This window comes from Gouania willdenowi, chromosome 5 (genome assembly GCF_900634775.1).
Source record: "Gouania willdenowi chromosome 5, fGouWil2.1, whole genome shotgun sequence".
Taxonomy (NCBI): Eukaryota; Metazoa; Chordata; class Actinopteri; order Blenniiformes; family Gobiesocidae; genus Gouania; species Gouania willdenowi.
Window position 1 is genome coordinate 18,945,002 of NC_041048.1, and position 13,569 is coordinate 18,958,570.

Below are 13,569 nucleotides of genomic sequence, written 5' to 3' on the forward strand. Positions count from 1 at the left end.
AGTTTTCCAACAGTCTCCAAGACAGAATAATTTGTGGCGGATGTTTTTCTCCGTCTACAACAAGGAAAACACTCTCAAAAATCACCAGCGACCTTTTCTGATCATCATCATCCAGACATTCTCATATTACTACCTTGTTCTCAAGAAACAAAGTAAGTTTTTTTTTTTTTTTTTTGCACTACAAGCAGCCCGGAACCTTAGTTATTGCACAAGTTCCCGATATACCCATAATACTGATGCACACACAGGGAGACCCAGATGAGACGTTTGCGTTAATTTTTGTTTTAATTAAAACACTGGAGGGAAAACAAAAGCACAGTTGTTTGCACATTGTGCAAGAAATAGTTTACTTTGCTTTTCAGCTCCCGTTAGCACCTCAGTGCTAAACATGTAGCATACAGCTAGCTGCTAGCATAGACGTTATATGGCTGCTAGCACCTCAATGCTAAACATGTAGCATACAGCTAGCTGCTAGCACCTCAATGCTAAACATGTAGCATATAGCTAGCATGGACACTCGGACAGTGGTAGCTACATGCTCCGAGGTTGCCGTGTCTCCAATCCACACTCGACAACATGACAGGGTTCAGAGCCTAAATGAATACGTCCATCACTGACTAATGAACAAAGTCACTGGATAAATGCTTGTAGTGGACAGTCGACCACTCTCGGTGGTGGAGGATGTGGGGCTAGAAACGGTGCTACAGAATATGGGGCGCATGCTAAAATAAAACAGTAACATTTAGCAACAAACCATGTTTAAAAAAACGTATGTGATTTTTTTTTATTGTGTATGAACGTAGATTTGTGTCTTTATTATTTAATAATAAGAATTGAAAAAAAAAAACAACTTTTCATTAATATAAAAATAAAAAAAACTTAAAGCCCGTTTCAATTAAAAAAAAAAAGTTTAATCAAAAATAAATATTTCAATTAAAAAAAACAGTGTTTAAATGCAAAAAATATCAGAGACCCAAGTAATTGCATTTGAACACTTTTTTAGTTGATTTTTTTTATTTTTATTGAAGTCATCTATTTTTCGTATTTGGGCCATGTTATGGGTAGTATATTTGTGTATTTATTATTCAATCAAAAAATAAAACATTTCAATCAAAGAAAAAAAATCAACGTTTAAAGTTAAATATTAAATCTAAATGAGATTTTATTGTGGTACTTAAGGGGAATTTGCATATTACCTAAATATTTAGTTTCACCCATGACATTTAGATTTAACATTCAGATTGTGTGTGTAAATAAGTTTCCCATTGGGGATTAATAGAGTTTCTCTAATCTCTAATATATATATATATATGTGTGCATGTACGCAGTATTTATAGAAACACAGATGTGTATGTATATATAGTATAAATACTGTTATCATATATACATATAGTCTTAGGAAGCAGGATTATAATATGTGATTATTAAATGATGGAGAAGGATTAGATTAAATATGTTTTACGTCTTTCTAGCCCTTTTCATACATTTTATGCTGGATATTAAAGGTAAACACATCTTTCTATTCTAAGAGTCAGTGTTAAAAACTAACTAAACAATGCAGAGAACTGTCCTGTAAAATGTTCTTATTTTATTTTTTTTAGTTATAATGCAAGAATTAAACTTTAATATCCAGATAAGACAATACAAATAAAGGTGATATCCAGTCACATGGCTGCTTATACTGTATTTGTCTGCTGTGTGAGTTTAGTCTAGGTCTGTGTTAAATGTTGGTTCTCATGCATGAGCCTCAGCAGCTTCTTTATTCTCTTTACTTTGTGTCACAGGAGACCAAAGACCATCCTGATGGATCTTTTGGACGAATTCGAGAGCTTCGTCCAGGAGGAGGAGTTGAACAGTCTCCTTCCTGAGGTTGATGATGTGTTGGAGCTCTTTCCAGAGATCGCAGATGTGGTGCTCTGGGCTTCTAACCATATGGTGTCATCTCCTCCTCCTTCTCCTCCTCCTCCTCCTCCATCTCCTCCTCTTTGTCACTATCCTGCTCCACCACCAACTGGACTCCAAGTAAGACATCACCCAAACACATGGAGCCAATCTGGGCAACATCCCAGCATGCATTTGTTCATCCATCAATGAAAATATCTGTTTTAATATTTTTTTCAATGGTAAAATATGTGAAAGCTTGATTATTTTATATATTTTAATAATTGTTAACTATACATATGTGTTTAACTGTACATAGAACTGTAACACAGTTCCCCAGGTTTGCGTTAAATTATGATTGACAATTTTTATAGGATTATCATGGCAATTACAGTTGCAAAGTCAATTATCTGAGCTAAATTACAGATATGACAGTGACATATTTTAAAAAATGCAATTACAATTATAACTACACCATAATTGTAATTAATTATCAAATACCATACAGGTTATAATTATAATTGACACCAACCCTGGTGTTTAGTTTGTTGGTGGATGGTTGATACCATGACAGAGTCTAATATTTATGTTTTTGTGTCTCCAGTCTGACAGCGTTCCATTCCTCATGCCTGAAGGAAACAATTTTTTTCACCTTTTTGGAGAACGGTAAGAAAAACAAACAAACAAACAAACAAACAGACTTGATCGATCACAGATGTTGGTCCACATGTTTGTGACATGATTTCTCATCCAGCGTGTTTATGTTTTTATCTTTGTAGAGATTGCGATGGTGTAGTGGCTGCCATGACATCAGAGGCCGTGGAACCCGTCCCAGTTCCAAAGTGAGTGTCCTTGAGTTGTTTTAATTGTCTTTTTTCTGAGAAACTCTAGATCAGAGTGTCTCATTGCTCTCTCTCTCTACTACTCTCAGCTACTGTTTCCCTGCCCTGCTCACTGTTTGCATTTTGTTTTTCAGGAAAAGAAAGCATAAGGAGGATAAGAGGACGTATATCAAGAAACCTCCCAACGCGTTTATGCTTTTCCTCAAAAGCCAGAGGAAGACGGTACAGGAAGAGCTCGGCATTAAGAACAGTGCCGTAGTAAACAAAGTTCTTTCTGAACGCGTACGTTTGTTTGTTCCTTAATGAATGATCCGTGATCTTCACATTTTTGTCTTCAGTATGTGTGTGTGTGACACTTTGTTATTGTTCATCCACAGTGGAAGTCATTGCCAGCAGAACAAAGAGACGTCTTTAAAGCAGAAGCCGAAGCCAAAGCTAAAATTCATGCTCTGAATAATCCCGGCTGGAGCAACAAAGTGAACTACGTAAGTCTACTCTGCAGAAATGTTTACACATCAACCTTAGAGGTGATGATGCCATGACTGTGGAAGTGTTTTATCAGCTGACTAGAAGTTGCATGTGTCTGTTTTTAGGGGAAAAAGAGTAAAAAGTCCAACGCTAAAGCTCCACCTCTGCCTCCACCCTCCTGCTGATGGGACTGTATAACAAACATCGCTAACAACTAACGGTAAGTCTCATTACTCAAAACATCACTTCATTTCATCATCATTTGATTTTACATTTGTTTCAGCACAAATGTAAAATCAGGTAATCAGTTACTATAAAACAAGACTACTGTGTATCTAAAGTGATGTGCAGACACAGACACACTCTCTAACCACAGGTTTAATCTCAACTGTGTGTTTATTTGTCTTAGTCTAAGTGTCAAACTAATTTAAAGAGAAGAATAATATCAGTCACTTATTGTTTGGATATTGTCGGTACCACCGTATTTTATACTGGCCCAATAAAGACCAAACTGGTCCTAATTTTGCCCCTGAACTAAAAAGAGTTAAAATAATTATATATAATAATGAATCAATAGTTTTAAAACAAAAATGAGGTGCACCTTAAAGTGATGTGCAGACACAGACACACTCTCTGAGAACAAGTTTAATCTCAGATGTGTGTTTTAATGTCTGTCTAAGAGCATCAAGGTTTGCATCAATTTAACTTCAAATAGTGTCTGTGCTCTCCATAGATTGTTTGAATTGCATATATCAGCCATTTAAGATGGTCTTTAACCCTTAGTTTATGTTGTATTCTATCATAGAGACTCACCTAGAAACAAGCCTGCAGTAGAATCAGAAAACTCATCAGCTGTTCTCTATATTTTACTAGCACCAAGGACAACAATGACAACGACAACATCAGAAGCAACATCAACAGCAACTACAACATCAGCAACAACAACAACAACAACAAGGGCAACGTCAACACCAACATCAGCAGAAATTAAGTGTCTTTACTCAAATAATCACTTTATTTTACTTATTGTTTTATTTCAGAATTAGTGTAATCAATAATAATAATCATTTTGTGTAATCAATCACTTAGTTCATGATGACTCAGCTTTTGTTAAATGTTTTACTAGCACCAAGGACGGCAACAACAACGACAGCAGCAAGGTCAGCAGCAACAACAACAGCAACATCAACAACAACAGCAACCTCAGCAACAACAACAGCATCAGCAACAACAACAGCATCAGCAGCAGCAACAATAAGGGCAACGTGATTGATGTGATTGATGTTTTCAGTCGGCCTTTAAGAGTTTGTTTTTTTTTTTTTTTTAATTGCTTTCAAATGAACTTTCTAATGAAATGTCCACAGGGGCAGACCAGTCTAGGATCATGCAGGAGCAGATGAGCGGTGCTGCCATGGCCATGCCTGCAGATACAAATAAAGCTTTCAAAGTATGCTCGCTCCTGTCTTTACATTTGGCTCCTGGAATGTCTGCAGTAGTTTTCTAATAAAATGATCTTCCTCCATTGTATTTCAGGCTGAGTGGGAGGCACTTGAACTCACCGACCACCAGTGGGCGCTGGAGAACGTAGAGGAGGACCTGATGAACAGGGAGCTCGTCTTTGAGGGGATGTTTAACAGGGAGCTCCCCAGTGGCATTTTCTGATCATGGCCTGATCTTTTTTTTCCCTTGAAGCCTTTGAGTTCTTGTTGTTTTAAAAACCAGTATAAAAGTCTGTCAGTTGTCAAAAGGATGCAAATGCTTTTGTAAAAGTCCAATTAAGTTACATTGCTTTTTGTATCTGCCTTGTGTTTTGTATTTTATTAAAACTGATTAAGAGGGTTTCTATTGTGTGCAATTTTCTTTATTTATTCATGATCTAACAATCTCCTCCTGTACAGCGTACATCAGCAATTACACACTATATTTCATATTTTGGAGCCTCACAAACTCTCAGTGAAGTTGACATCAATCAGTTGGTTTGAGAGGAACAGTTTGTTAAACATTGACACGTGTTCAGTTTAATTACATCCTCAGTCCAAAGGCGATGATCTGCTCAGGAAACACTGATCACTCTAAATGCAGTGGTTCTCAACCTTTTCAGCCAGAGACCCCCAAAATAAAGGTCCCAGAGACCGAGGATCGACCCCCACTGTACCTGAAGATGGTTGAACACAGACATGAACATTAAGAACAATCATGTGGAGACAAGGTCATCAATAAGGGGGGATACAGGGGAGAGATTTTTAGGGCCCATCCATAAAGTCAGCAAAATGATGGTCCATTGTTCTATGAATCTATAATAACCACATTTATATCTGAATAATATCCACTGTTATCCAGGAAGTGTATTATTTACACCATAATGTATAGTCATCTTAAAGATGTAAATCCTTGTTTTAATCAGAAATAACATGGGTCATAAATATGAGGTAGTAATAAATAGGTATCATTCTAAGTCCTAATTATGAGATAGAATCTGAAAATTATGACTTCAGATTTTTTTTAATCATTATTTTACTATTCCTAGCTTCTTTTTTTTTTAACTTGCAGAAATGGGCTTCCATAGGATTGGCCATTCTGGAAATGTATACATAATTTTATTGATATGGCCAAATATAATCATAAAAAATAACGTTTACCTGATTATTATTAATTAAAGAGTGAACAGGTTCACATTGTTGCGTGCTGTTCTGCCACACAGAGAGCAGGAGTGTTGCACCGACAAGTCTGTAACAGTACACTGATATAAACGAGATAGGCACATGGTTTTATTAGGGATGTCCCGATCTGATATTGATATCGGATCTTGGTCCGATATCAGCCAGAAAATGAATATCGGATTTTATCGGACTGCATCTAAAATCTCTGATATATATTATATTTAATTATTCAATTGTAGATTACTGTAGATATTATGTTGATGGTTAAAATGTATGTAACCAATTAGTTATTAATAAATGGGTCAGTTTTTCTCATACCTACTGTTGCTGACTATTGTTCTCTGTTTGAGTAACATTACTTGATCAAGTCTTTTCTAACATTCACACTACAAAATAAGTCATAAAAGTATGTATGATTCGTGCTGATATCGCATTGGATCATTATCGTATCGACCAATACTCAAGGCTGCAACATCGGTATCGTATTGGAAGTGAAAAAGTTGTATCGGGACATGCCTAGTTTTTATTCACAAATAAAGGTAAGATCATACATGATGTATTTTTTTTTCAGCCCCTAAAAACCCTGTTAAAATGTAAAAAAATAAATAAATGTAATAATCATATATGTCCTATATAATCTTATAATAAATCAGACATGAACCTCTCCACTCATCCCTGGTTTAGAGATAAAAGAAAGCTGCTTGTTTTAGCAGGTTTTCCTTCTCCTGTCCCATACGTGAGAAGAGCAAGTCATTTTCATCATCCAACGTCAGTGCCTGATCTTTAAATGTTCTTTCTACCCATGATACATCTCACAGGAGTTATTGAAGCAGAAGCAAAGAAAGGGAGTGCAGACGTCCTTTAACTTAGACAAATGTCTCTGACAATGAGGCTACTGTATATGAGAATATTGGAACTTATTTTATGGAGATTAAAAAAGTAGTAAAATGTCTTTTGACAGATAATCAACATTTAAATGACAACTTCATCATTAAAATGAAAAGTAATATTTGAGTTTAAAAAGTGAGTTGACTTTTCCTGTGCAGTGTTAAATTAGTTTTCTTGTCTCTACAGGTCAACCTCTGGTGTATGGAGGTAGATTTGTGTCTTTATTATTCAATCCAGGGATCAATGGGGGGGAGATGAGTGCATGTGTTTAAATGGTGGATTGCATTTGGATAAAAGCAAACTTGTAGCGGCTTTCAAACAGTTAAAAACGAAGAATTTGAAATTAATACAAGAAGTAACAAATGAATCGAACAGGAACTGTGCATGAAATACTGTAGAGTGATCAAATCCGTGCAATGTTTAAAGTGTCCTTTAAGATTACAGCGTAGAGCTCCAGGACAGTCCAGGCTAAGAAAAACTGAGCAATCAACCTTTTTTCCTCACTTTCTCACAGCTGGTAAAGCTTGAGGGATTGATGGTTTAGCTCCATTAAAGCATTTATAAAAACGACACAACTTATATATGAAAAAACAACAAGAGTTTATAACAATTTTGGTTAGGCTTTGCTAAATAGGGGAAAAATACATCTGCATGACATGAAATTTCATCCACGATACATCACAATATCTGTGGTTACTGAAGAAATTCAGAATTTATTTACTGCACTGAATCAATTTCACAGGAATTTCAAAACATTGTCAATCAATTTCACATGAATGACACCAAGTAAATCAAAGTATATACTGCACAGTGGCTCTTAAGGTTGTGAGCAATATACTGATGCGACCGAATAAAAAAATCATTAATTCGGAAAACAGATTTTAAAAAAATTAATTCGGAAAACAGATAAAAAAAAATAAATTAATTCGGAAAACAGATTTAAAAAAAATATGAATTCGGAAAACAGATTATTTTTTTTCATTTATTTGGAAAACGGATTTTAAAAAAATATATTAATTCGGAAAAACGGATTTAAAAAAAAAAAAGATTTTTTTTTTTTCACTGACTTCAATGCTCCATCTTAAAAGAATGTTCCTTCATAAAAAAGTATATTAATAAAGAAAAAAAGTGTTAAAATGGAAATAAATATTTGACACCCCAAAATCTGCATTTGAAATTTTTTTCTTTGATTGAAAATGTTTATTAAATTGAAATTTTATTTCAGAATCAGAATCAGAATTCTATTATTAATCCCAGGGGTAAATTGCTTTTGTTACAGCCAGTTAAGAAAAAAAAAATCACAAATAAAAGAATAAAACGTTTCACAAAGACAAAAGAAAGAATAAACGTGAAATAAGTGTATAATTAAGTAAAAGACTGTTGAAAATAAGGATCGGATACACACACATTATATCATGAAAAAAGTAAGATTTATAATAATAATATCAATAATAATAATAATAATAATTAATACAGATATTTACAAAAAATAATACAAATGGACAAATATGATACAGTTATTTACAACAATCAAGCTATTTAATTTATTTAATTTGAAAATAATAATTTGATTGAAGTAATCTTATGCCATATTATGGGTAGGGCAGAGTTTTTTTTTTTGTTTTTTTTTACCTTGGGATTTCCTAAAATGTATAGTGTTTGATAATAATAAGAATAAAAATATAGTTTTAAAATGTTTGAACTTATTCTTCTTTCTCAAAGTAAAAAACACACACAATCTTAAATAACTGCTTTCAATACTTTCACTTTCTCAAATATAATCTAGTTCAAATAAAATGCAGTATAAAAATGTCACATTTTGTCACGTGTCTCTTTGAGCACTAATTCTGGCCCTACTCTGTATTTTTAAAGCGTAAAACAACATTATCAAAATCTAATTTAGGGGGAAAATATGTATTTAAGGTCATCAGAAATGTATGATTTCAAAATGGGGTTTACAACCCAATAAAGGTTGGGAACCACTGCTTCATCCACTTTAGACAAAAACAAATACGTTGCTTTAAAAAAAAAAAAGCCTTTTTTTAAATACACGTGTTTCCATGGCAACCGTGACGTCTCTCACCCTATTAAGCGGTTAGAAAGAAAACAAACAGTTTTCCAACAGTCTCCAAGACAGAATAATTTGTGGCGGATGTTTTTCTCCGTCTACAACAAGAAAACACTCTCAAAAATCACCAGCGACCTTTTCTGATCATCATCATCAGACATTCTCATATTACTACCTTGTTCTCAAGAAACAAAGTAAGTTTTTTTTTTTTTTTTTTTGCACTACAAGCAGCCCGGAACCTTAGTTATTGCACAAGTTCCCGATATACCCATAATACTGATGCACACACAGGGAGAACCCAGATGAGACGTTTGCGTTAATTTTTGTTTTAATTAAAACACTGGAGGGAAAACAAAGCACAGTTGTTTGCACATTGTGCAAGAAATAGTTTACTTTGCTTTTCAGCTCCCGTTAGCACCTCAGTGCTAAACATGTAGCATACAGCTAGCTGCTAGCATAGACGTTATATGGCTGCTAGCACCTCAATGCTAAACATGTAGCATACAGCTAGCTGCTAGCACCTCAATGCTAAACTGTAGCATATAGCTAGCATGGACACTCGGACAGTGGTAGCTACATGCTCCGAGGTTGCCGTTGTCTCCAATCCACACTCGACAACATGACAGGGTTCAGAGCCTAAATGAATACGTCCATCACTGACTAATGAACCAAGTCCTGGATAAATGCTTGTAGTGGACAGTCGACCACTCTCGGTGGTGGAGGATGTGGGGCTAGAAACGGTGCTACAGAATATGGGGCGCATGCTAAAATAAAACAGTAACATTTAGCAACAAACCATGTTTAAAAAAACGTATGTGATTTTTTTTTTATTGTGTATGAACGTAGATTTGTGTCTTTATTATTTAATAATAAGAATTGAAAAAAAAAAACAACTTTTCATTAAAATAAAAAAAAAAAACTTAAAGCCCGTTTCAATTAAAAAAAAAAAGTTTAATCAAAAATAAATATTTCAATTAAAAAAACAGTGTTTAAATGCAAAAAATGTCAGAGACCCAAGTAATTGCATTTGAACACTTTTTTAGTTGAATTTTTTTTTTTTTGAAGTCATCTATTTTTCGTATTTGGGCCATGTTATGGGTAGTATATTTGTGTATTTATTATTCAATCAAAAAATAAAACATTTCAATCAAAGAAAAAAAATCAATTTAAAGTTAAATATTAAATCTAAATGAGATTTTATTGTGGTACTTAGGGGAATTTGCATATTACTAAATATTTAGTTTCACCATGACATTTAGATTTAACATTCAGATTGTGTGTGTAAATAAGTTTCCCATTGGGGATTAATAGAGTTTCTCTAATCTCTAATATATATATATATGTGTGCATGTACGCAGTATTTATATAACACAGATGTGTATGTATATATAGTATAAATACTGTTATCATATATACATATAGTCTTAGGAAGCAGGATTATAATATGTGATTATTAAATGATGGAGAAGGATTAGATTAAATATGTTTTACTTCTTTCTAGCCCTTTTCAGACATTTTATGCTGGATATTAAAGGTAAACACATCTTTCCATTCTAAGAGTCAGTGTTAAAACTAACTAAACAATGCAGAGGCCTGTCCTGTAAAATGTTTTATTTTATTTTTTTTGTTATAATGCAAGAATTAAACTTTAATATCCAGATAAGACAATACAAATAAAGGTGATATCCAGTCACATGGCTGCTTATACTGTATTTGTCTGCTGTGTGAGTTTAGTTTCAGGTCTGTGTTAAATGTTGGTTCTCATGCATGAGCCTCAGCAGCTTCTTTATTCTCTTTACTTTGTGTCACAGGAGACCAAAGACCATCCTGATGGATCTTTTGGACGAATTCGAGAGCTTCGTCCAGGAGGAGGAGTTGAACAGTCTCCTTCCTGAGGTTGATGATGTGTTGGAGCTCTTTCCAGAGATCGCAGATGTGGTGCTCTGGGCTTCTAACCATATGGTGTCATCTCCTCCTCCTTCTCCTCCTCCTCCCCTCCTCTCCTCCTCTTTGTCACTATCCTGCTCCACCACCAACTGGACTCCAAGTAAGACATCACCCAAACACATGGAGCCAATCTGGGCAACATCCCAGCATGCATTTGTTCATCCATCAATGAAAATATCTGTTTTAATATTTTTTTCAATGGTAAAATATGTGAAAGCTTGATTATTTTATATTTTAATAATTGTTAACTATACATATGTGTTTAACTGTACATAGAACTGTAACACGTTCCCCAGGTTTGCGTTAAATTATGATTGACAATTTTTATAGGATTATCATGGCAATTACAGTTGCAAAGTCAATTATCTGAGCTAAATTACAGATACGACAGTGACATATTTTAAAAAATGCAATTACAATTATAACTACACCATAATTGTAATTAATTATCAATACCATACAGGTTATAATTATAATTGACACCAACCCTGGTGTTTAGTTTGTTGGTGGATGGTTGATACCATGACAGAGTCTAATATTTATGTTTTTGTGTCTCCAGTCTGACAGCGTTCCATTCCTCATGCCTGAAGGAAACAATTTTTTTCACCTTTTTGGAGAACGGTAAGAAAAACAAACAAACAAACAAACAAACAGACTTGATCGATCACAGATGTTGGTCCACATGTTTGTGACATGATTTCTCATCCAGCGTGTTTATGTTTTTATCTTTGTAGAGATTGCGATGGTGTAGTGGCTGCCATGACATCAGAGGCCGTGGAACCCGTCCCAGTTCCAAAGTGAGTGTCCTTGAGTTGTTTTAATTGTCTTTTTTCTGAGAAACTCTAGATCAGAGTGTCTCCCTGCTCTCTCTCTCTACTACTCTCAGCTACTGTTTCCCTGCCCTGCTCACTGTTTGCATTTTGTTTTTCAGGAAAAGAAAGCATGAGGAGGATAAGAGGACGTATATCAAGAAACCTCCCAACGCGTTTATGCTTTTCCTCAAAAGCCAGAGGAAGACGGTACAGGAAGAGCTCGGCATTAAGAACAGTGCCGTAGTAAACAAAGTTCTTTCTGAACGCGTACGTTTGTTTGTTCCTTAATGAATGATCCGTGATCTTCACATTTTTGTCTTCAGTATGTGTGTGTGTGACACTTTGTTATTGTTCATCCACAGTGGAAGTCATTGCCAGCAGAACAAAGAGACGTCTTTAAAGCAGAAGCCGAAGCCAAAGCTAAAATTCATGCTCTGAATAATCCCGGCTGGAGCAACAAAGTGAACTACGTAAGTCTACTCTGCAGAAATGTTTACACATCAACCTTAGAGGTGATGATGCCATGACTGTGGAAGTGTTTTATCAGCTGACTAGAAGTTGCATGTGTCTGTTTTTAGGGGAAAAAGAGTAAAAAGTCCAACGCTAAAGCTCCACCTCTGCCTCCACCCTCCTGCTGATGGGACTGTATAAAAACGCTAACAACTAACGGTAAGTCTCATTACTCAAAACATCACTTCATTTCATCATCATTTGATTTTACATTTGTTTCAGCCAAATGTAAATCAGTAATCAGTTACTATAAAACAAGACTACTGTGTATCTAAAGTGATGTGCAGACACAGACACACTCTCTAACCCAGGTTAATCTCAACTGTGTGTTTATTTGTCTTAGTCTAAGACACGTGTCAAACTAATTTAAAGAGAAGAAATATATCATCACTTATTGTTTGGATATTGTCGTACCACCGTATTTTATACTGGCCCAATAAAGACCAAACTGGTCCTAATTTGGCCCCTGAACTAAAAAGAGTTAAAATATTATATATAATAATAATCAATAGTCTAAAACAAAATGAGGTGTACCTTAAAGTGATGTGCAGACACAGACACACTCTCTGAGAACAAGTTTAATCTCAGATGTGTGTTTTTAATGTCTGTCTAAGAGCATCAAGGTTTGCATCAATTAACTTCAAATAGTGTCTGTGCCTCCATAGATTGTTTGAATTGCATATATCAGCCATTTAAGATGGTCTTTAACCTTAGTTTATGTTGTATTCTATCATAGAGACTCACCTAGAAACAAGCCTGCAGTAGAATCAGAAAACTCATCAGCTGTTCTCTATATTTTACTAGCACCAAGGACAACAATGACAACGACAACATCAGAAGCAACATCAACAGCAAACTACAACATCAGCAACAACAACAACAACAACAAGGGCAACGTCAACACCAACATCAGCAGAAATTAAGTGTCTTTACTCAATAATCACTTTATTTTACTTATTGTTTTTTTCAGAATTAGTGTAATCAATAATAATAATTTTGTGTAATCAATCACTTAGTTCATGATGACTCAGCTTTTGTTAAATGTTTTACTAGCACCAGGACAGCAACGACAACAGCAGCAAGGTCAGCAGCAACAACAACAGCAACATCAACAACAACAGCAACCTCAGCAACAATAACAGCATCAGCAACAACAACAGCATCAGCAGCAGCAACAATAAGGGCAACGTGATTGATGTGATTGATGTTTTCAGTCGGCCTTTAAGAGTTTGTTTTTTTTTTTTTTTAATTGCTTTCAAATGAACTTTCTAATGAAATGTCCACAGGGGCAGACCATCTAGGATCATGCAGGAGCAGATGAGCGGTGCTGCCATGGCCATGCCTGCAGATACAAATAAAGCTTTCAAAGTATGCTCGCTCCTGTCTCTACATTTGGCTCCTGGAATGTCTGCAGTAGTTTTCTAATAAAATGATCTTCCTCCATTGTATTTCAGGCTGAGTGGGAGGCACTTGAACTCACCGACCACCAGTGG

The 13,569-nt window shown here is 35.1% G+C and overlaps 2 protein-coding genes across 4 annotated transcripts; both read left to right on the forward strand.

The window, feature by feature from the left end:
* Nucleotides 1–4,920, forward strand: LOC114463358 (transcription factor 7-like). Of its 3 annotated transcripts, none has more exons than XM_028446872.1 (10): nt 1–152; nt 1,785–2,022; nt 2,486–2,547; nt 2,661–2,723; nt 2,858–3,005; nt 3,101–3,208; nt 3,317–3,411; nt 4,065–4,465; nt 4,556–4,638; nt 4,725–4,919. In XM_028446872.1, exons 2-7 carry the CDS (start codon nt 1,804–1,806, stop codon nt 3,374–3,376), a joined length of 660 nt encoding a protein of 219 aa, XP_028302673.1. In that variant the 5' UTR covers nt 1–152; nt 1,785–1,803; the 3' UTR covers nt 3,377–3,411; nt 4,065–4,465; nt 4,556–4,638; nt 4,725–4,919. The 3 variants fall into 3 exon arrangements, with proteins under 3 accessions (XP_028302673.1, XP_028302672.1, XP_028302674.1); XM_028446871.1 differs by lacking the exon at nt 1–152 and adding an exon at nt 233–769 and having other exon boundaries at nt 4,725–4,920; XM_028446873.1 differs by lacking the exon at nt 1–152 and adding an exon at nt 1,424–1,505.
* Nucleotides 4,921–10,814: 5,894 nt separating this feature from the next.
* Nucleotides 10,815–12,218, forward strand: LOC114463364 (lymphoid enhancer-binding factor 1-like). The gene is made up of 6 exons (XM_028446881.1): nt 10,815–10,854; nt 11,314–11,375; nt 11,489–11,551; nt 11,686–11,833; nt 11,929–12,036; nt 12,145–12,218. The coding sequence occupies exons 2-6, from the start codon at nt 11,335–11,337 to the stop codon at nt 12,202–12,204; spliced, it is 420 nt and encodes a 139-aa protein (XP_028302682.1). The 5' UTR covers nt 10,815–10,854; nt 11,314–11,334; the 3' UTR covers nt 12,205–12,218.
* The last annotated feature ends 1,351 nt before the right edge of the window (nt 12,219–13,569 follow it).